General features: G+C 56.2%; 1 protein-coding gene across 3 annotated transcripts in view; it reads left to right on the top strand.

Moving 5' to 3' along the window:
- Positions 1-20,541, top strand: part of STARD8 (StAR related lipid transfer domain containing 8) — a 40,951-nt gene that overhangs the window by 8,004 nt on the left and 12,406 nt on the right. The window contains exon 1 of one of the 3 annotated variants that reach the window (XM_059482955.1): positions 3,654-3,793. The exons of 1 other annotated variant lie outside the window; for it this stretch is intronic. Coding sequence is in view for 1 of the 2 variants with exons in the window: in XM_059482954.1 (XP_059338937.1) it covers positions 15,170-15,203 (34 nt within the window). In the remaining variant the exon portion in view is untranslated. Of the gene's footprint in view, positions 1-3,653; positions 3,794-15,136; positions 15,204-20,541 lie in introns of those variants that run through there. One more of the 3 variants, XM_059482954.1, reaches the window with a different exon arrangement.

Raw genomic sequence — 20,541 nt, 5'->3', positions numbered from 1 at the left:
CAGCCCTGCCAGGAAGATTTTCACAGGTTTGCTCAGCATCGTCTCCCTTTTCACACGTGCTGGTAACCCTGTGCATGCTTCCAAGGATGGACCAGAATGGAAAACCACATTCTTAGGCTTGCAAAGCACTGCCTTTATCTTTGGGAGCACAGCACACTTGCTTTGCCATGTGTCCCCCAGGCAGCCCTGCAGCCCCCTGTGCCCCTTGGTGGGCCTGTCTGGAGGCAGCAGCAGCAGCAGCAATCCCCCCACTCCTGATGTTAGGAGAGGAAACTCTGACTCAGGTGGGTGAAGCAGGAACAGTTGGATAATGGAGCTGGTTGCTCATCACTTGCCAGGGTTTTGCCTTCCAGGAGCTGGGGGCTTTCTGCTCTGTTCCAGCAGTGGCCACATAATCCGGATTCCTGGGATAAATTCCTGCTGTTTCTCCCAGATCTGCGGCTGCTGTTTTAATTGCCCGGAGCTCCAAGGCAGACACAGGAGCCTTGTTGCACAAACCCAGCTCCATGAATGATGCTGTTGTGTGTGTCTCTGAGCTTCTCTTTTCCTTCCTCTCGCCCTCCTCCTTTGGAAGCTGGGGAATTCGGCACTGCTGAGCTCCTGCCTGCTGTGTTCATGCAGCTGGCAAGCACAGCTCCAGCTGCCATTTCGGGTGTGCCAGGCGACCTCTTTCCCCTCATTTCCCTCTCATGAAGGACATTGAAGCCATCCTCCTCCTCTTGGCTGGTTTGCTCCCTTCCTGCTGGTGTGAGGCCAGTGCTGGAATATCCCTGTGGTCCCGGAAGCTCCAGGTGGATGGGCAAAGGTGGTTTATGGCCTCTGTGTGCTGCAGATTCACTGTTTTCAGTGGTGTTAGTGATGCCTGTGAGCCTGTGGATCCTTGTGGGATTTGTTGGGTACCCTGTGGTTGGAAGGGCTGCAGTGGCAGCGCCTGGGTGATGCTTTTAGGGCTGGGAATTGGGAAAAGCCAACAGGTGTTCTGCACTAGGACAGAGAAAAAAGGGGCCTCCAAAGGTGGGCAAGGGTGCCAGTACAGGCTGGGCCAGCTCTGCCAGGGGGTGGCAGCCTTCATGAGAAAATAACACGAGTTTCTCCATTCTCCATCTACAGCAGTGGAAAAACAGAGCCATGGATAATGCATTAGCAGAGCAGGAGTCCCCTGGCAGCTGGGTGTTACACACATGCCCCAGACCCCATCACTATGGGGCTCTGTTTGTATTTATATGCCTGAAAGAAAACTGTAAGCTTTCCCCCCCCCATTTATTCGGGTTGTTGGAAAAAGCAGCAGTGAAAAGGCTGTGATGTGCTGGAGCAGGCTGTGTGCGGGGGCGCCTGGGTTCCCCTTCTGCTGGGGGTTCCCGGCTGGAACAAATGTGTTTTTCCCGTGGATTAGGAGCCGTATTTTGTTCCTTTCCGCCGTTTCCTTGCTGTGACCCTTCCGGGGGTTTCACGATCCGGGGGCAGCAGAGGGATCCGTGTCCCGCAGGGTGTGGGGGGGTCGCGCTTTGGGGATCCCCGAGCCCCGCCTGGGAGCGGCCGCCCCGCTCTGCCCCCTCCGCCGCTTTCCAGCTCAGCGTCCCCGCGAGATTTCCTGCTCTTGCCTCCACACCCTCCCTTGTTCCTGCTTCACGCAAGGAACCAGCGGAAAAATGCCCGAAACCTCCGAGCCCGGCGCTTTTCCAGTGGCCGTCAGCGTGATGGGACCACCCGGGTGAAAAAACCATCCCTGTCCCGGGATGCTGGCTTTGGGGGTCAGCCAGCACCCGAAGTGTTTCCAGAGCCTCTGCTCACCCTCTGTCCCTTTTTGTCCCCTCCCCATGAGCCGGGGAGCCTGACTTGTGGGGGTCAAGGCTCGGCTGGGTCCTGATACCCGGATCCCCCTGACCCCTCCTCTGCCCGCGGGTGCTCACAGCCTAAATGACCTCCCAGTGATCTCCCCCGATCAGCAAGCTTGTCCCTGCGCTGGGGCTGACCCCGGGGGGCACTGGCTGCCTGCTGTCACCCCCTGCCACCCCCTGGCCGCCCCTCGGGTCCAGCTGTCAGGGGCTCTCACGCACAAAGCTGCGGGAGGGGTTTGCAGCCAACAAGAGGCGCATTGAGCAGCCTCTGCTGGGTCCCTTCCCTCCGCGGGGACAGCCAGGGCAGGGGGGGCAGAGGTTGGTGGGAGGAGAGTCAAGAGCTTGGGAAGGAAGGAAGGAGATGTGCCTCTCAGACTATGAAAACAATGGGGAAAAATCCTGTTTTTTAACTTGATTCTCCCGTGTTTGAAGCTTGGGCATCTCTCCAAGCAGTGATTTCCAGAGGAAAGGTGGTTTCTGGAATCTCTGCAATGTACCTGGTCTCTCTCCTGTTTTTCTGGTCATCCCACCCCAGATCACTGCCTGCCTCCATCTCACCCTCTGCCCCCTCTGCCTCTCCCTCCATGCTCAGGCTGGTGCCTCCTGGCCTCCAGCCCTTTCACCTCTCATTACTCACAAAAATTGCATCCTTCAAGTCCATTGTAAGCACTGTTTTTCCCTCTTTCAAATCACCTGTGGCTGTGCCCCTCTGGTGTGACAGGAGGTGTGGTCCAGAGCCAGGTTGTGAGGTGTGTGTGCCATGAAGAAGGTCCTCCTCACTCTGTGCTGTTGGAATGGCAACTGCAGAGCAGTGCTAGGGGATTTTGGGGGACAGTAATAACTACAGAGCAGTGCTAGGGGATTTTGGGGGACAGTAGTAACTACAGAGCAGCCCCACTGCTCCTCTCAATGCCTCGTGGTGGCTTGCACCCCAACTGTTCCATTTGCTGGGTCTGACCACAGGGAGAGCTGGGGACAGCCAGGTGTGTCTTGGGGCTCCTGTTTGTGGGGGGAACAGCCTGAGGGATCCCTGTGTGTGCTGAGTCCTGCAGGGAGGTGGCAGCTGTTGGTGTCCCCATCCTGCAGCCCCACGGGCCAGGCCAGGCCCTGCAGTTGCTGCTGCCAGTCTGGGAGTGGAGGGACAGGGATGGATGAGCTGGGGGGGCACGGGGGCCTGGGGCACTGTGGGACATGCACGGGGCTTGGGGTTCCAGTGGGGTCCACGTGTGGCACAGAATCACAGAATGGTTTGGGTAGGAAGGGACCTTAAAGTTCATTTAATTCCCTCCTCCACCATGGAGGGGCACTTTCCATTATCCCATTGCTCCAAGCCCTGTCCAGCCTGGCCTTGGACACTTCCAGGGATGGAGCAGCCGCAGCTTCTTCTGAGGGCCTCCCCACCCTCACAGGAAAGAATTTCACCCCACCTAACCCTTCTCTTTTTCAGTGAGAAGCCATTCCCCCTTGTTCTGTCCCTCGATCCCTTGTCCCAAGCTCTCCTGGAGCCCCTTAAGCAGTGGAATGGTCTCTAAGGTCTCCCTGGAGCCTCCTCCAGATGAACACTGCCAGCTCTCCCTGCCTGGCTCCCTGGCAGAGGGGTTCCAGGTTCCATCTCCATTTCCGCCTTCCCCGATGCGGCACCGAGGAGCCCCCGCCGCTCCAGCCCGGGGCCGGGGCTGCGGGCACGGGGCGGTCCCGGGGCGGGCGGTGCAGGGGATGGGGGCCGGATCCCGGGGATGGGGAGGCGGATCCCGGGGATGTGGAGGCGGATCCCGGGCTGTCCCGTGGCACAGCCCCGCACCTGCCGCTCACACCGACAACAGCCGGAGCGCCGGCTGGCACTGCCGGGCCCGGTCACCGGGTCCCCCCTGCGCCCCCCATCTCCCCCAGAGCCCTCCGTCCTCCCCATCCCTCGACAGGTCCCCCGAGAGCGCCGGACGGGGCACAGCCGCAAGGTAAATGGGGAACGTGGGGATGGGGGTCAGTGCAGAGGAGGAGGAGGAGGAGGTGGATTCTGGGGGAAAGCACCCAGCAATCTGCTGTCTTTGGGCTGTGCTCCGATTGTTGCACAAGCGTGGCAGAATCCCTTCCTGAAATCACTTCCAGCTCTGTGTGTAGTGGAGTGAGTCGACAGGCGGTGACGTTGAGATACAGTGGCCTCAAGTTGTGCCACGGAAAGTTTGGTTGGATATTAGGAACAATTTTTTCTCTGAAAGGACTGTCCAGCCGTGGCACAGGCTGCCCGAGGCAGTGGTGGAGTCACTGTCCCTGGAGGGGTTTAACAACTGTGTGGCTGTGGCACTTGGGGACGTGGGTTAGTGGTGGCTTGGCAGTGCTGGGCTCGGTAGTCACAGTGGGTTTTCTAACCCAGATGAGATTCTGTGGTTCACCTGTGGCTCCAGCAGCACCGGGATGCCCCCGGCGGGATGGGCACGCTCTGGTACCGGTGTCCGTGCTGGGCCGGACTCGGTTCCTGGAGGAGGTGGCTGTGCTGCAGGCGGGGAGGATGAGGAGCTTGGAGCTGGCATGCAGCTCCTGATGGCCTCGTGCAGAAACTGGATCCCCCTCTGTCCTCTGGGCTGAGTCACGGCCATGTGTGGGGCAAGAATCTGGGTGAGAATCTGCCTCTGGGTCGGCCGGTTTGGGTTCGGCACATTCAATTCGGCTCAGCCGTGCTGACCCGCACACGGCTGGCAGGGCTCAGCAGGGATGGGGGTTTGGCCACCTGCCTTTCCCCAGGGCTCCTCCTCACCTCCCCTAGCTGGGATTAGTGCAGGTAGCCTGGTGGCTGGGAAAGCACGGATTTGCCATCTGTCAGGGGACTCCAGATCAGCCCCTCTCCCTGCAGTGGGGGAGGCTGGGCTCTATGTCCTGGCCTTCAGTGCCCTGGGCACGTTTGCAGCAGGTTCCCTACCCTTTGTCATTGGTAGGGAGGGGTGGATTTGCTGTGCCTGTGTCATTTGTCACACTGTGACCCAGCAGTGCTCTGGGGAAGAGTGCTGCCAAGGTGAGAGGCTGCTTCCTCAGGGGCTCTTTGATGTGCCGAGCTCAAACACCGGCTCTTTGTGTGTTTGGATTTGTGGTTTGTGTTCTGAAGTGCTCTGTGTGCCGAGGGCAGCAGAGCCTCTTATACTTAAAGACCTTTGTACAGTCCCTGGGTGTTGGAGTGCATATCGTGAATTTTTGGCAGAAATCCACACTCTTTTCCAGTTGCATACGTGAACTGTTATCAATGGCTGTGCCTTTTTCTGTTTGCACTCTCACCAAAGCCCAGCTGAGGAGGTGCTGTGCAGCCACCCCTTGCTGCTCAACAGGAGCAGGGGCCACAGATCAGCTCACATCCCATCAGTCTCCCTCCATTCTTGCAGGGGGAAAATCAGCTCCCACCCTTATCCTGACAGCTTGTCAGTATTTTCTGTGTGTGGCAAAACACAAAGTTCCAGCACAGAGCAGGTATCCAAGCTCCTTCTGAGGAGCAGCTCACGTTCCTGCCATGTGCTCGCACTTCCTCCAAGAAATATTTTTCTGATAAAAGACTGAGAGCATAAATCCAGCCGTGCTTCCGTTGAGAATTCCTCGTCTGAATCGCCTGCAGTGCCCAAACCCCAGTGTGTGCTCAGGACAGGCTGCCAGCGCTTCAGTTTCGTAAGAGAACAAAATGTGGTTGTGCCCAAGGGCACGTCAGTACTTCCCTTTGGTTTTGTACTAATTTCAAAAAGATTTGAAGGTTCTCAAAGTCAATTGAAGTGAGTGGGAGAATGAAAGGTCACCCTTTCCCCGAGGGCATGCTGAGGCTGCTGCGTGACTTTGGGCAGGAGGACCAAGCCTGGAAGTTGGCTGGCACTGAAGGGTGCAGGCAGTGCTGAGGGTAAATCACTGCCAGTAGAGAGAAGAACAAAGTCTCCTTCCTTTAAGTGATCACCCCATGTAAAGACTGAGATAGTTTGCCTATTGCAGGGGTTTGGGATTTTCCCTCAGTGTGGCTTTGGAAAGGCTTCTGCATTTGGTGTCTGTGGGAGTTTAATCCCCAAATTCAGGCAGGGTCTGTGGGGAAGGGAATGCCTCAGGAGTGGTCACTGTGGCCCTGATTCATGGGTAGCTGGGGGTCCTGTGGTGTGGTGGGACCAGGGGTCAGAGCATCCCTTAACACAGGGGTCTCCTTTCCTCCCCCCAGCCCCATAGCAGAGATGTTACTCCATCCCTTCTGCCCTTTGGATTTGGTGACAAGGATTACCAGAGCCCAGGCATGAAAGCTGAGCTGGTTTTGTGCATGTAAAAAGCTTTAGAAGCGGCATGGGGGCTGTAAAAACTGAGATGCTGTTGCTCTGCCACTCTTCCCATCCCATGCTGTGCCCATGCTGGTCCCGCTGCAGCAGCAATGGTACTCCAAGGCAAGAGGAGCCACAGGGAGTTACAGTTCCCAAAACCATGTCACAAGTTTGCTTAGCATGGGAACATCTCCCCAGAACTTGGGATTTCTTATTTCTCAACTTCCCTTCTTGCACGTGGTGTTCTAGCCCTGCTGGGACGTGTGACAGAGGTGTCTGGGGGGTTAGCCCTGGAGGAAAGCTGTGCTGGAAAGTGGCTGGAGCCTCCAGGGCTGGTGGCCAGGGCAGAGGAGCTGCTGTGAACTTGGAGCAGAGCTCTGGAGGGGACTGGCACATTCCAGCGAGGCCGGGGGTCTCAGCAGGTTAATGATTGAGCTGCTCTGGCCCTTTGGCTCCTGCCATTTGCAGAGGCACCTCGGCAACATGGGAACCTTTCCAGGCTGCTGGGGATTTAAAGAGACAGGGCCTGTCCCTACATTTCCAGTAAGAGGATGCTTTTTTGGTGCTTTTTTGGTGCTCTTCTGGATTTTTGTTATCTGTTTGCCTTCTGTTCATTGGGTGTGTTACCTGCATGTCCTGCAGGAGGAGCATTGTTGGTGTGGAGCTGTGCTGCCCATTCCAGGCTCGTCATCCTCTCCCTGATGATGCAGATGTGACCCTGATCCCACAGGATGTGGCTTTCAGTGGGTCCCCATGCCTCTGGGTGCTGTGACACCCATGGGTGGCCGTGTCCCCAGCCTGCTGCTGCCCCCTGCAGCTGCTGGGTTAATCATTGACAGGTCCCTGTGCCACGTGGGCACTGGCATGGCTGTTTGCAGAACCCTTATCAGCACGGGGCACTTGTCACCCGTGCCAGTTCCCGGCAGAGCAAACGTTAACGGCAGGGCTGGAACAGCTTCAGCAGCTCGGGGACCCTCCCCAGGGCTCAGCCACTTCCTATCCCACTGTACTCGAGGCATGTTCAATCCCAGCAGGGCTGCAGTGTCAAATCCTGGGGGTCTGCAGGGCAGACAGGCTGGTGGGGTGGTCAGGATGAGCCCTGGAACATCTGGCGTGGTCCTGGGATGAACATCTGGATTTCCATGGGTGCTGCAGCCAAGGCTTGGTCCCATTGCTTAAGTGAGAGCAGGAGCTGGTGGCTTGTGCTGAACCTGAGGGGTCCTGTGTGCCCAGTCTGGGTGAGCTGGGGGATCTCCTGCCCTGCAGGTGCAGGGGGAGAGCACAAGAAAGCTGGCATTTAAAGGGAAAAGGAAGAAAAAAGGAAAAGGAGTGGAGAGGACGAGGCTCTGCTGGCAGTGCTGAAGGCTGGGCTGGAGCAGGGCTGGCTCTGAGGCTGCAGGTGGGGTTTGCTCTGTGGGGTTTCAGAGGGTTGGCTGCTGGCCCTGCTGCTCCTGCTGAAACTGGAACTGCCTCTGGCCAGGGGGGCCACAAGGCTGCAGGACAGTGCCCACAGCAGTGACGCAGAGGGCACCTGACCTCGTTTCATCACTGTCATTGGGCAAGAGCAGGATGTCTGAGCCAGGGCTGGTGCTCCAGCTTTGCTTTTCCAGACAGAGGGTTGCCCCATGGCCTCCAGACACCTTCCTGAGCAAATCCCAGGATGGCTTTGCATGGAGAGAGCCACTGGCACGATCCTCCTGGGGACAGACACACTGGGGGCACACAGGGACTGTGGCTGGGTGAGTTCTCCTGCTGTGAAGTCCTGGGAGCCGTGGTGCTGCTGGCTTGGGAGCAGCAAGGATGTCGGATGTTCTCCCACAGATAAAAATAATGGACATACACAAAGTGCTAAATCAGGTACAAGGCAGAGATTGCCTCTCTTTTCCACTCAGGTGATCTCTCTCCTGCTGAACCCTGAGCCCTGGCTGCTCTCTGGACAGAAATTTGTTTCCCAGCCAAGTGGCAGCTGACCCCACGCTTCCCTTTCCCATCCCCATGCCTGGCCTCACACCTCCACAGCTCTTCCAGCTCTGCTGAGAAATTCCCAACCCCAGCAGGCATGGAGGCGTTCTGCAGCAGCAGCTGAGCTGGATCAAACCACTCTGGGGCTGAAAGCACCAAGTGCCTGCTTATTAAGAGGATATTCAGGGGGCTGGGGACACAGGGAGTGCTGTGCCCTTGGCCTTGCTTTGGTGTCCTCTGCTGTACAGAGAGAATGGGATCACCCTCTCTGTGGCTGTGACCTGTGAGTGCACGGGAACACTGCCAGATCCTGGCACTGAGCTTATTTATTGTTTTATTTATTGTGCTGTCCCGTGCTGGAGGGTCCAGGAGAGCGAGCTCTCTGCTCTCTGCTCTTGGCTTTGCTCTGTCCTTGACTGACTGCTGGAGGCAGCTGCTTCTCCACCTCCTGCATTTCCTGCATTTCTTCTCTTTCTGCTTTCTTGTGCCTTATGTCAGGAGGTTGGTGTGAAGGCAGCATTTGTGCTTCCTAAGCCCCCACGTGTGTCCCTGCTGGGCTGCAGCAGCTGCAGGGCTGGCAGGGGGCTGGGGGGGCTGCAGGGGCCCGGGTACCCCATCCCTGCCCTCCACAGCAGGCTCAGGAGCCACGGTTCCATCTGCTGGAGATCCCAGCACAGCCCCTGAGGGACCCTCACACAGCCCACTCAGGGCCCCTGTGGAAAGGGTCTGGCTGGGGAGGGGGGCACAGCTGCAGCCCCTGGTGCAGTGCAGGGCCTCCAGCAATGCCAACAGCTGGATGAGTTCTGCCCAGTGCCTCTGGGAATGGGGCCAGAGCTTTTGTGAACTCAAGAGTGGGTCCCCAGCTATGAGCCCTTTTGGGGATCTCATACTTTCCTTGCCAGGCAGAGTTTATGTTTGGATTTTGGGTTTTGTGCCATTTTTTTCAGGATCTGGCAATGCCACAGATAGGCTCTTCTCACATCACCAATGCAAACTCCAGACACCTTGAGATTCCCTGAGGCACACAGGGAACATTTGCAGCAGGGACTGAAGGGGTTAATAAAGCTGCTTTGCAATGTGATTAAAAAAAAAAAAAAAAAAAGCCATTTCCTTCTTGTCCAGAGACAGTTTATTTTCTGGGCATTCTTCGGGATGCAGGGAGGTGCCTTTTCTTTAAGGCATTTCCTGTAAGCAAATTTATATTTGGCCTGGGGAGGGTGGGGAGAGGAGGTGGGTGCTGGGGAGGGTCTGCAGCCGAGCTGGGTGACCTCAGCTTTGGCTCCTTGTCCCCAATTGTGGAGGTGGCAGCTGCGGGAGGCGCTGGCTGGGCTGGCTGTCACAGCAGGGTCCTGCAGGGTCCCTCCTGTCACTGCAGGGTGAGAGCAGGGTCCTGCAGGGTCCCTCCTGTCACTGCAGGGTGAGAGCAGGGTCCTGCAGGGTCCCTCCTGTCACTGCAGGGTGAGAGCAGGGTCCTGCAGGGTCCCCTGTGCCCTGGCAGTGCTGCTGCCACTGTGCTGAGCCTGAGCTGGCACCCTTGAGGCTGCTTTCATGCCATCCCTTCCATTATCTTTAAGATGATGAAGATAAGAGCTGCTGAACCCCGTTATCCTGTCATTGGTGTCTTCCCTCCCCCAGGATGGCTTTGATTGCCACTGAAAAGTCCAAGAAGCCAAGGTGGAAATGCAGCAGATCATGAGCATTCCCTGTGCCCCTGGGGTGGGTAGTGCAGATTTAACTCTTTCCCTGAGGATATTTGGTCAGATCCTGGGCCAGGGGCTGCAGCCGGACCCCGATGCCCCAGGCTGGGCTCCCCCAGGCTTGAGCTGCCCCCCAGTGTTCCCCGTGCCAATTTTCTTCTCCCCCATTTTGTTTTCCTTTTATTACCGTGATTTCCTAACATCGGAAGAGGCGAGTTATGAAACTGGAGTTATCCAAACACGTCTTGTTTGAAGATAGCGTTTCATGCAGCAGATGCAGCTTCCTGCCCTGTAAATGGCTCCCATTGTTTTGCCTTGGCTCCCGGCCCCACAGCGCTGGGGTGTCGCTCTGCTCCAGCAGCCACAGGAGTGGTGGTCCCAGGGCTGGGCTGGGAGCACTGGTGCTCTGAAAGCACCTGGGGCTGCCTCAGGTTAAAGGCAGGGAGCTGGCAGGGTGCTGGTTTGGTTGGCTGCAAACATCACCTGCAAGCTGGGGTCCTTGTGTGCTGGGCCAGGCACAGGGGTGGCACGGATGGATGGTGTGTGCATGGCAGGAGGCAGGGAAGAGGGAGTAAATAAAAGAGGTAGTGCTGGTTGGTGTGGTGAGGACAATTCCCAGCACAAAAGAAGGAGCACACATTTTTAATTTAATTTTTTGATTATTTTTTTAGTGTTTAAATGCAAAGAGAGGGTTCAGAGGTGACCCTCAGGTGCTGCTGAGGCACTGGGAAGAAATTCTTTCCTGTGAGAGTACTGAGGCCCTGGCAGCACAGGTTGCCCAGAGAAGATGTGGCTGCCCCATCCCTGGAAGTGTCCAAGGCCAGGCTGGATGAAGTTTGGAGCAACCTGGTCTGGTGGAAGGTGGCCCTGCCTGTGGCAGGGGTTGGAACTGGATGAGCTGAAAGGTCCCTTCCAAACTAAACCATCCTTTAGTCAATGATTCTGTGATCCCTGTGGTTCTCTGTGACTGAAGCAGTGCTCACAGTCAGATTTGCTGGTGAGCTGCAGTTTTGTGCCCATATTCCCCCTGGGCACTGCCAGCCTGACCTTGGGTGCGTGTCCTGCAGCTCCAGCCAGCTCTGGCTACCGCAGGATCCCGGGCACAGGGAGGTGCAGCAGGAACAGGCTGGGACCTGGTGAGTTTTGGGTGGATGTCCTTCCCCACTGGCAGAGCTGCTTTGAGAGGAGCTGGGTGTGCCCAAAGCTCTTCCTCTGACTGAGGAAGGCCGGCGGGGATCACGCTGTCCCTGGAGCTCGGGCACGGCTGCCGTGCTGCAGCCACGCTTGTGAGGCTGCCTCTCTTCTCCTGCTCTCACAGCCTTCCCACCTGCTCGAGCAGCAGGGATTGTTTTTTAATTAATTTTTTGTTTCTGTGAACACTGTTAGGGGCTGGGGAGCTGCAGCTGTTGGCTCATTAATGAGGTTCTCTGCAGAACCGTGGCAGGAAGCAGTGCTGGACCCTTGGCTGAGCTCGCAGGTTGACGCTTTTCCTTCCTGCCCTTCTCAGCAAAGCAAAGTCACTTTGTGGCCTCCCCCACCTCAGCCCCTGCTCCCTCCCTGCTTTGGGTGTCAGTTTTTGCTCTGAGGGTTGGGCTGGGGTCCCCCAGGCAGGGTCCTGAGTCTTGTGTCTCTGTTCCTTTGGCCATAGCAGTTGGAGACGACAGAGATAGCAAGGTCTGCAGTCTCAATGACTGGCGTTTGATAAGGTTCACTGATATTTTATCAGTGGTCTCTAAGGACAGAAGGAAACTTTGTGAGTTAAGAACATCTGTCTTGGCAGGGCCACATCCCCCTGAGTGCTCAGTGCTGGCTTGAGATGGAACTCAAATCCTCAGAGATCCCATTCTGTCCTTGCTGCCAGCACCCACAGATGTCTTGGCGGCTCCTGGGCTGTTCTCTGGCTGTGCTGGCAGAGCCACTCACCTGCCCAGCTGCTTCACCTGGGATTCACCTGCTCTCATGGTGCTCCTTGAGCAGGGACTGAGCTATGAGGGGCTCCTGGCAGCATGTGAAGGACTGGGTTCCATGGATTATTGAGCATTTGTGTTTCTTGGCCAGGCTTCTCAGCCCATTGTGGCACGGAGTGATGCACTGGTGGCTTTGCCAGTGCTTTCCCTGTTGTTCCAGCACTGCTCCCCTTCAGCTCATCCCCAGCTCTGCCGAGCTCCTGGGTGGGGATGGTGTTCTGCAGTGGAAGGGGGAGGAGATGCCATATCCCACTCTCTCTGTGGGAATGCTCTGGAGACCCAGGAGAGCCAAGACCAGCTCCTGCAGCCCTGCTGGTGCTCTCAGGCTGCAGGGACCCTGTGCCACCCCACAGTGCGTGGGCAGGTGGGAATGAAGCACTGGGTGAGCAGCCGGCGGGAAGAGCGGCGCGTCCTTGCGAGCGGCGGTCACGGCCCGGTGTCACCTGTCACATGCCAGGCAGGGCACTGAAGCGTGGCTGGCCTTGTGTGCATGGCCGTGGCTCAGAGAGGCACTGCTGGGTGAGCAGCCACACGTCCGGGCTCTGGGACTGGGATTTTGGGCAAATCAAGGCACAAGGTGTCCTGGATGGGGCTGGGGGCAGGTGCTGCTCGTCCTCAGAGATGCTGAGGTGTGCTGGGGATTTGGGCCCCTTCTGAAAACTCGCATTTGAGTCAAAAATTAGTCATAAAATTAGATGGATAAAGTTCTAGAAGGGTTTTGAGCTGATTGATTGACCACAAACACATCAGCCAGCAGCACTGGGGGAGAGCTTCGCTGAGGCAAAGCCTTCCTCAGAAACACCAGTGGGGCAACTGCTGCACACTGCTGGGAGTGGAAAGGAATGCTGGCTTGGGGAAAGATGAGCATTTTAGAGTGTTCTGAAGGACACAGCCCTGCCTGCTGGGGATGGCTCCCCTGCCATGCACAGCTGCTGTGGTGGGGGTTTGGCTGGGGAGGTTCCTCCCTATGTGAAAGCAGTGGCTATTCCAGAATGACTGTCTTGAGGCCAAAGTGCTCTTAGTATCACCCCTGGGAAGCTGTGAACAGGCTGGAGCCTTTGCCAGCCCTGGCATCAGCCCACCATCAGGAGGGGATCTGTGCCCCACGAGCAGCCCCATCCTCACCATGCCCAGCTGTGAGCACCAGCGAGGCCGTTGTGCAGTCAGGCCCAGACAAAAAACCCCAAGTGGGCCTTGCTGTGACAAATCTTTTCCTTACAGAGGGGCTTTCACATGGAAGGGAAGCTGGAACAAACATGCCCGTTCCTGCCAAAGGCGCTGCTCTGCCAGTAACTGGCCTCTACTTCTTACTGCAAGTGGTTGATGTGTGGAATTGGGGCTTCCTGCTGCCTGCTGACCCCTGGGCTTCTCCTTCTCCTGACCCCAGGAGCTGTTCCTCTGCTCCTGACCCTGCTGCTGGCAGCCACCACTGTGGCTCCGGTGTGCTCGGCGTCATAACTTCCCATGAGCCGGAATGGCTGTGCCAGGGTGTGAGCTCCTGTGCCTGGAAATCCCTCAGAAGGATGGGAACTGCTTGATTAATTAACCAAAATGAAGAGGAGCTGTTTGAACCATGTCTGGGAAGTGTTCCTCCTGACTTACAGCAAAGATCTTGGATTTGGGGTTGTTTTTAGCCACAGAGCAGCCCAGATCCCTTTGTGCATCCTGGGATCCCTCCTGATCCATGGCTCTCCTCTGTGTCCCACAAGGCTTTGCTTGCCTTGGCTCCTCAGAAATGCTGTTTTTTACATAAAGGACCCCATTTTGGTCTATGCTCAGGTGCAGGGTGGGCTTGGGCAGGGTGGGAAGGGGCACAGGCAGACCTGGCTGTGCTGAATTCTCTGGTGGGAGGCAGATGGATGGGACCATGTGAGCTGACTCTGCCATTCCTATGAATTATCCTCAAGACCAGCGTAAGAGTCTAATATTGCTTGAGGCCAGGTTTTTCATCCTGTTTTATAATATTCCCTGACATTCCCCACATTCCTGGCAAGGAGAGTTCTGTATTTTTTTGAAATTTTCCTTCATCTCTTTGGAAAACTGTGACATCCTTTAAGACTTCTTCAAAATGCTTTTGTCCTGCTGTTCTGGCACCTCCTGCTAGCTCCATAAAGAACGGGAAGCCTTTACCTTCAACTCCAGCCCCAACATCATCTCCTTCCAGTTGGGAGATGAAGAAAGAGATCAGGTGCTCCTGTTTGACTGAGTGAGCCCCCTAAACCTGATGTCCCTGGTGTGTTTCCACCCCTCTCTGCAGGTTTCTCTGCCCCCATGTTTTTGGGATGAATTGGGCCTGTCACCTGAGCTTCCATCATTGTCACAGCCTGTGAGGATGGCAAGGTCTGGGTCTGCAGGGTCTGACCTGCCAGGTGTGAGCTGAGGGCGGGTGGGATGCTTCCCACTGCTGTATCCCTGTGTAGGGATGAGAGACCTATGGTGTTTCTCACCAGGAATCAGAAGCAAGGTGAGCTGATGCTCAGCTCATTCTGGGAATGATTTTATGCCAAAGCTCTGGTTTGGGAAGTGCAGGCACAGGGAATGTGGTTTTCACTACAGAGACTAATCCTGTGTCAGCCACAGCTTGTTGTTTGGACCGTGCTGACCCCTCTTCTTTGGGCTGAGAGGTGAGCAGATTCCTGCTGCGTGGACAAGAAACATTCCCAGGGCAGGTGGAGCACACTGGGCTCAGCACAAACTGGAATTTTGTACGGAATTGGGTGATTTAATCTGGCTATCTCACATTGCAAAGAACTCAAGAACTGCTATTCTTGTCCTTGAACCATCTTTTTGAGCTTTTTGTCATCTTTGATACCTTGAGGGACTGGGAAATTTATGATGATGAAATTTATGAAGACCCAGCCTTGGCTGTCAGTTTTCTCATCCCTGGCACACAGAACCTGCTGAGAGGAGCCTCAGCTGTGGCTCATGGCTCTGGTTTGGTGATGATGAGGGTGGCCAGTCTGATGATAAGAGGGAGTTTTGGGGTGTCCAGACAGGACAGAATCTGCACCAGCCCCTCTCCCAGCGCCTGCAGCCGGCACCGTGCGGGACGCTTTGCCCTTAACCCTTTATTTCTCGGCTTGGCACGGGAAGCTGCGGCTCAGCTGGCGGCCCCGGGGTGCCGAGCTGTGCCGGACGGTGCCGTGCCGGGCCGGGCAGGACGGCGGGGCTGGGAGCGGGACCGGATGGAGCCCTCCCGGCGCTCCCGCCCCCGCCGTGGCGCTGAGCCCTGCGGGGCCGGGATGTCCTGTCTGCCGGGGACACGGCTCGGCTCGGCTCGGCTCGGCTCGGCACAGCAGCTCTGCCATGGAATCAGAGACCTTCCAGCCGCCGCTGGACAGCGCTGGGTGGCCGAGGAGGGCGTGAAGGAGGCTGGGGGAGGGGGGGGGGGGGGGGTCATGCTGATATTTTTTTCTGCGTTTTATCCACGGGTTCCAATGAACAAAGCCGGGATTAACAGCTCCTGCCATGGTGAGTCCCGGCTCTGTATTTGGATTGGGAGGCTCCAGGCAGCGAACGCTCTCGGGGGAGGTGGGAAAGGCTCTAAAATGACCTTTTTTTCTTGTTAGAGATTTCTTGGAAGCAGCGTTTCCTGTGCAGCAGGGCGGTTTGCTCCGGCTTTTACACAGCGGGGGCGAGCGCGGGGTTCAGAGGTGTCGCTTGTGTTGTTGTTAAAATGGTTGGGGAGGTTTTTATTTTTTTAATCTTTTCTCGAAAACCAGAATTTCCTTCACCTTTTTTGCCGTGCCCGGAGCGGGGACGTGCAGGAGCCCTGTACCCTGCTGGGATCGGGGATGCGAGCGGCGGTGGCGGTGACAGAGCAGGGCTGGCATCTGTCACACCGCGAGCAGCTTCTCCTCACCGGCTCTGCTCCTCACTGGAGCTGCAGCCCCGGGAATATTTGGGTTTATTTCTGCCAGAGCCAGCCAAGCCGGTGGGAGCGCTGCGTGCCAGCTCCTCCTGATCTCCGGTGGTTTCCTGAGCCAAAATCCTTTGGTGTGAGCCTGAACCCCCCCGGCCCTGGCAGGCATGGCCAGGGGTGCGATGGTGCTGGTGCCAGCCATGCTCTGGGGTGTGGCATCACCTGCTGACACCAATTCACTGATTTAAAAGCAGTTTTCAGAAGAAGGAATGATAAAATAACAGGGTTTGGAGCTGTGGGTGGAGGTGGAAATACCCCAAGCGGTGCCTGTGGGTGTGGGGTGCAGCAGAAGGGGGTCCTGATGGGAGAGAGCTGTAGGCTGGTGACAGTCCTTTCACATGGCACACAGACCTGTGAGCTGGTGGCAGTCCTTCCCCTGGGCACACAGACCTGTGTCCCCCTGAGAAATGTCCCTTGGCTGCATTTTTGGAGTTTGGGTTATGCCTTGGTGTGCCTGGAGGGATCCCTGCATGAACAGGGGTTCTGAGCCTGCACCCCATGAGCTGAGGGGGATCTTGTGCTCAGCTGCACATCCAGGACTCCTTGGGGTTAAACTCCTGAATTTTGCAGATATTTCTGGGATTTCAGGAGTTTAGCAAGGAGCACATGCAGGCATCTGTACTTCCCCTGGGCAGCAGGGACCAGTTGATAAACAAAAGCTGAGTCTGGTGGGGAAGGAGGAAGGATCTTGTGCTGAGCTAGGAAATACTTGATTTGGGGTTATTTTTGTATTGCAAAAGAGGAGAAGAGAGCCCTAAAGTAACCATTTATGCCTCTGCTGGGGATTCAGTGCCTGTTCCTTCGTGCAAGGGCTCGTGCCCATGCCAGGGCTGTGGCAGTGGCCACTGGCTGGGTGTGACAGCTGTGGTTTGGGCTCCCTGTCCCTGGGGACAGGTAGGGCTCCCACCAAAGCTGCTGCAGCCTGAGCATTCTTCAGCCATCAACGGGGTGGGTTTGTGATCCTGTACAACATGGAAAAAGCTGCAGCAGGACCACAAGGGAATTCTGCTCCATGGGTTCCTCTGGTAACACATGTGTTTATGCTAAATAAATGCATAAAAGTAGGAGGGCATTACCTCGTGTATTAAGGAAATAACTGTTCTTCAGTGCCTGGATTTAGCAGCAGGAGCTGGAGGTTGTTCCTCGGCGTGGGAAGCAGGAGAGCAGCTGCAGCAGGTCACATCCATGGGAGATAACAATGCTCCAATGGGTGATTGGAGCTCCCTGCAGAGCCAGAGCTGCTGCTGGTTCTGTTTTTTTAGCAGAACTGTTGGTGTTTTCCTTTGGCTTGGCCTTCCTTGGCCTTTGGTGGTGGCTGGGGTTGGGTCTCGTGCAGTACTCGGGACATTGACCTCAGTCCGTGCTGGTTTAACGCTCTTCCAGATGGTGAAAACTGGAAAACTTTTGCTGTTGTCCGTGTAAAGAAAAGTGAGATGTGATGGCTCCTCACTGGGAGGTGCAGCCTGGCTGGTACCTGTGGTGGGTGATGGATGCCAAAGTTCCAGCACCGCTGGCTGCCCTCAGAGCGACGGCGTCCGCTTGTCCAAACAAAGGGCGTGTGAGGTCCCTGGGATGGCCAACAGGAAAACAGAGCAATTTCAGAAAGGGTGGACTACAGGATGGGCAAGACAGATTGATTCCCTTCAGCATCCGAGTAGCTGTTCTCATCTGGCTCCTTGTGGATGTCTCATGACTGTTCTAGGCCAGGTTGGAGGGGGCTTGGAGCAACCTGGAGTTGTAGAAGGTGTCCCTGCCCATGGCAGAGGGCCAGAATGAGATAATCTCCAAGGTTCCTTCCAACCCAAACTATTCTGGGATTATCTTCTGGATTTTTCTTTCTGGCTTCAGCAAACACCAAAGAGAAGGAAGAAACTTCACCCCAAGCCTGGATCCGACAGAGGTGGCTGGTGGCTGTGCTGGCACTGATAGACCTGCACAGGGTGGGCTGGAGACAGAGATTCTCTCTGGTCTGAGCTTGCTTTGCCCTTTCAGAGATGGAACCCCAGGTTCCCTCCATGCTGGGCTTGCTCTCACACATGGGGGCTGCTGCTGTGTGCTCCCAGCACAGTGGGGCAGTCCTGCCCTCTCTGTTGTTCCTCTGGGCTCAGAGCAGCTGCAGAAATGCAGGTGGGGGAGGCAAGGACGGATCAGGGTCCTCACCTTCCTGGCCCTTTGTTTCTGTTCCTCTCTTTTTCCATCCCTTGTAGCCCCCAGACATCTGCTCTGCAGCTGCAGTCTGAGTAGTGGGACGTGCAGCCCTGAGCTGCTGCAGAGCTCCTGCTCCCGAGTGCTCTGGAGCTGCTGGGAGGAGGTGTTCTGCAGGCTCAAGGGGCTGCAAGACTTTGAGAAGCTTCCTGGAGGAGCAGGAGTCTGTAATGTGCTGTAGGACACTCCCGCAGCCATCACAGCAGTGCCAGGGGACACTGACTTGGTCTCTGCCAGCCCACCGTGTCCTGCTGCCAGCGTCCATCAGATGGCACATCCCACAGCACTCAGTCCTTCTGTGCATCCCATGTTCAGCCCTGCCCTGTGGGGTCTGTTTTGGTGTGAAGAAGGGGCTTGGCTTGGCTTAAAGCTTGGCCTTGGCAGTGCTGGACTCAATGATCTGAAAGCTTTCCCATCTTAAACCATTCCATGATTCCATAATCCTACATGTCATTTCTTGTGGCTAACGTCTGCTTCAGTGCTTCCTTCTCATCTCTATTAAGAACAGCACTGGCTGCAAACCTGAATTTAGGTTGTTCTGGGTGTTGTTTGAGGAAGCAGAGGTGTTCTCTGAGCAGGTTGGGCCCCTCTCCCAGGTGCCTCCTTTTGTGTGGACGGGTGCTGCAGCCTCACCTCGGTTTCCTGGTGCCCACATTCCTGCGTGGTGCAGCACAAAGCTCTGCACTCTGTGGGTGTGGAGGGCTGAGTAAACCAGACCTGAGGCTGCTGTTGGGTTCGTTTGAGGGGAGGAAATGAGAGCTGCCACATTCAGCTGATAAGGGTGGTCACACACAGCCCTGGAGCCCAGTGGAGGGATGAGTGGGCAGAGATAAGGTGGGGGAGAGCTCTGGGGGGCTCTGATGGTGCTGCTGGGGGTTCTCTGTGCCCAGCCTGCAGGGATTATGATCCAGATCTGATCCAGACACCCAACAGCCACAGTCTTCCTGCCCTGTGGTGGCTGGAGGGGTTCCTGTGTGGGTTGTACCAGCCGGTACTCACAGACACCATCCAGCAATTCCCATACAGCCTCTAGGATCATTTTTACCCCTGAATGTCCCTCGTGTTCATGTTCCCAGCAGCTGTCTGGGGGTGGCACAGGGCTCTGCTGCCATCCCCCTTGCCAGGTGCCATCCCCAGGCAGCAATGCCCTTGGGGCAGACATTTCAGGGCTGGAGGTGCAGGAGGCATTTGAGCAATTCCCGATTGGTGACATAGCAAGGAGCAGTTCCCAAAGCTTGTGGGACCCATTTACTGTGTGAAGGTTAATTATGGAAACACACCGTGTCTGGGAGGGCATCCAAGAGCATTCCTCATTCCTGCCCATGTGCCCTGTCCATGTCTGTGCTGGCAGCTCCAACATCTCTGCCCTCTGCTGAGTGGAGCTGGAAGCAGGGGGTGCCCGTGGCTGTGTGGAGCTCTGTGAGCCCCCTGCCCCAAGAGCCCAGCTGGGTGGGCACTGAGTTCCAGCTGTGGAACCATGGAGGCTTCCTCCAAACCCCCCTGGGAGGGTCTGGGGTTGGCCCTTGGCATCTGTGGGAGAGATGGCCTGCTCAGGAAGGCAGCTCTGATTTCTCCAGGCAGAGTCAGTCCCTCTCTCCCTGGTGGGATTCACCTTTCCCATGGGACACCTGCTCCAGCTCCTCATGTTCTCAAGCAGTGAAGGCACATCCCCCTGGTTCAGGAGAGGAGTTGGGACTTTCTGTCATTCCTGTAAAAAGCAGGCAAGAAACTTCTGCTTATAGCCAGGAAGGAAAGCCCCTATTGTAGGCAGTTTTACTTTCAGGCGGGATGGAAAGAAATCACACCAACACGAAAGGAAAAAGAGCAATTTTCTCCCCTTGCTGCTGGGGCTGAAGCTTCCCCCGCAGTGCCAGGCAGCTGCTTCCAGCTTTCCATGAGGTCACATGTGAGCAATTTTGTGGTGGGGTTTTCTCCTCACACGCTAATTGGCTGTGTGGGACGTTTCATGGGGATTTGGAACCTTGCTGTGGGAAGCTGAGAGCCTGGCCTGGGACTTCTTGTCAGTTTTGATTGTTAAAGTGAAAGTGCAGAGCTGGGCTTCTGGGAAGTGGCTTTCCTGCCTGTAATTCTGCTGGCCTCCAGTGTTCCAGGTTGCTTGTTTTAGAGCTTTTATAGAATGTCCTGGGCTTTTCCCTTTTTTCCCTGTTCCAGGCCGGAGTGGGGTGGATGGAGCACCAAAAGAACTTGAGATAGAAATATCAGACCCACAGTCGGGAGCCATTCCTGCTGGAGTCACCAGTGGTTACTCCAGGGAAATGCCACAGTGGAATCACTGCAAGAAGGAGATTGGGGAACTTTGTCCTTTTTTCTCCACTTTGCTGTTGGTTTTCATCCTTTTCTTCTGGAACAATGGGAACATCTTCTCTTCCTTCATTTGTGATTTCTACCCCTTCCTGGGAGTGCGGGGGGGGTCAGGCTGGGGGGATTGGACCCACTCAGGGTGTTTCTGATGGACCATGGTAGCACTGGGGTTACAGTCTCTGCCTCTTGCTGTGGAAACCTTTTCCTTGGGAAACACCTTCCAGCCTCAGCAGCTGCTGGACAAGGGCAGGGGCTTTGCTGGGGAAGGATTCTCTGGTGGCCCACAGGATTGTGCACCACTGGGAGCTTTTTCCACTGAAGGTGTTGGTGCTGGTTTCCCCCATGGGATTGTCTATGCAT

The sequence above is a fragment of the Ammospiza nelsoni genome, chromosome 15 (assembly GCF_027579445.1).
Source record: "Ammospiza nelsoni isolate bAmmNel1 chromosome 15, bAmmNel1.pri, whole genome shotgun sequence".
Classification (NCBI taxonomy): Eukaryota; Metazoa; Chordata; class Aves; order Passeriformes; family Passerellidae; genus Ammospiza; species Ammospiza nelsoni.
This window is presented reverse-complemented; position numbering and strand designations above follow the sequence as displayed.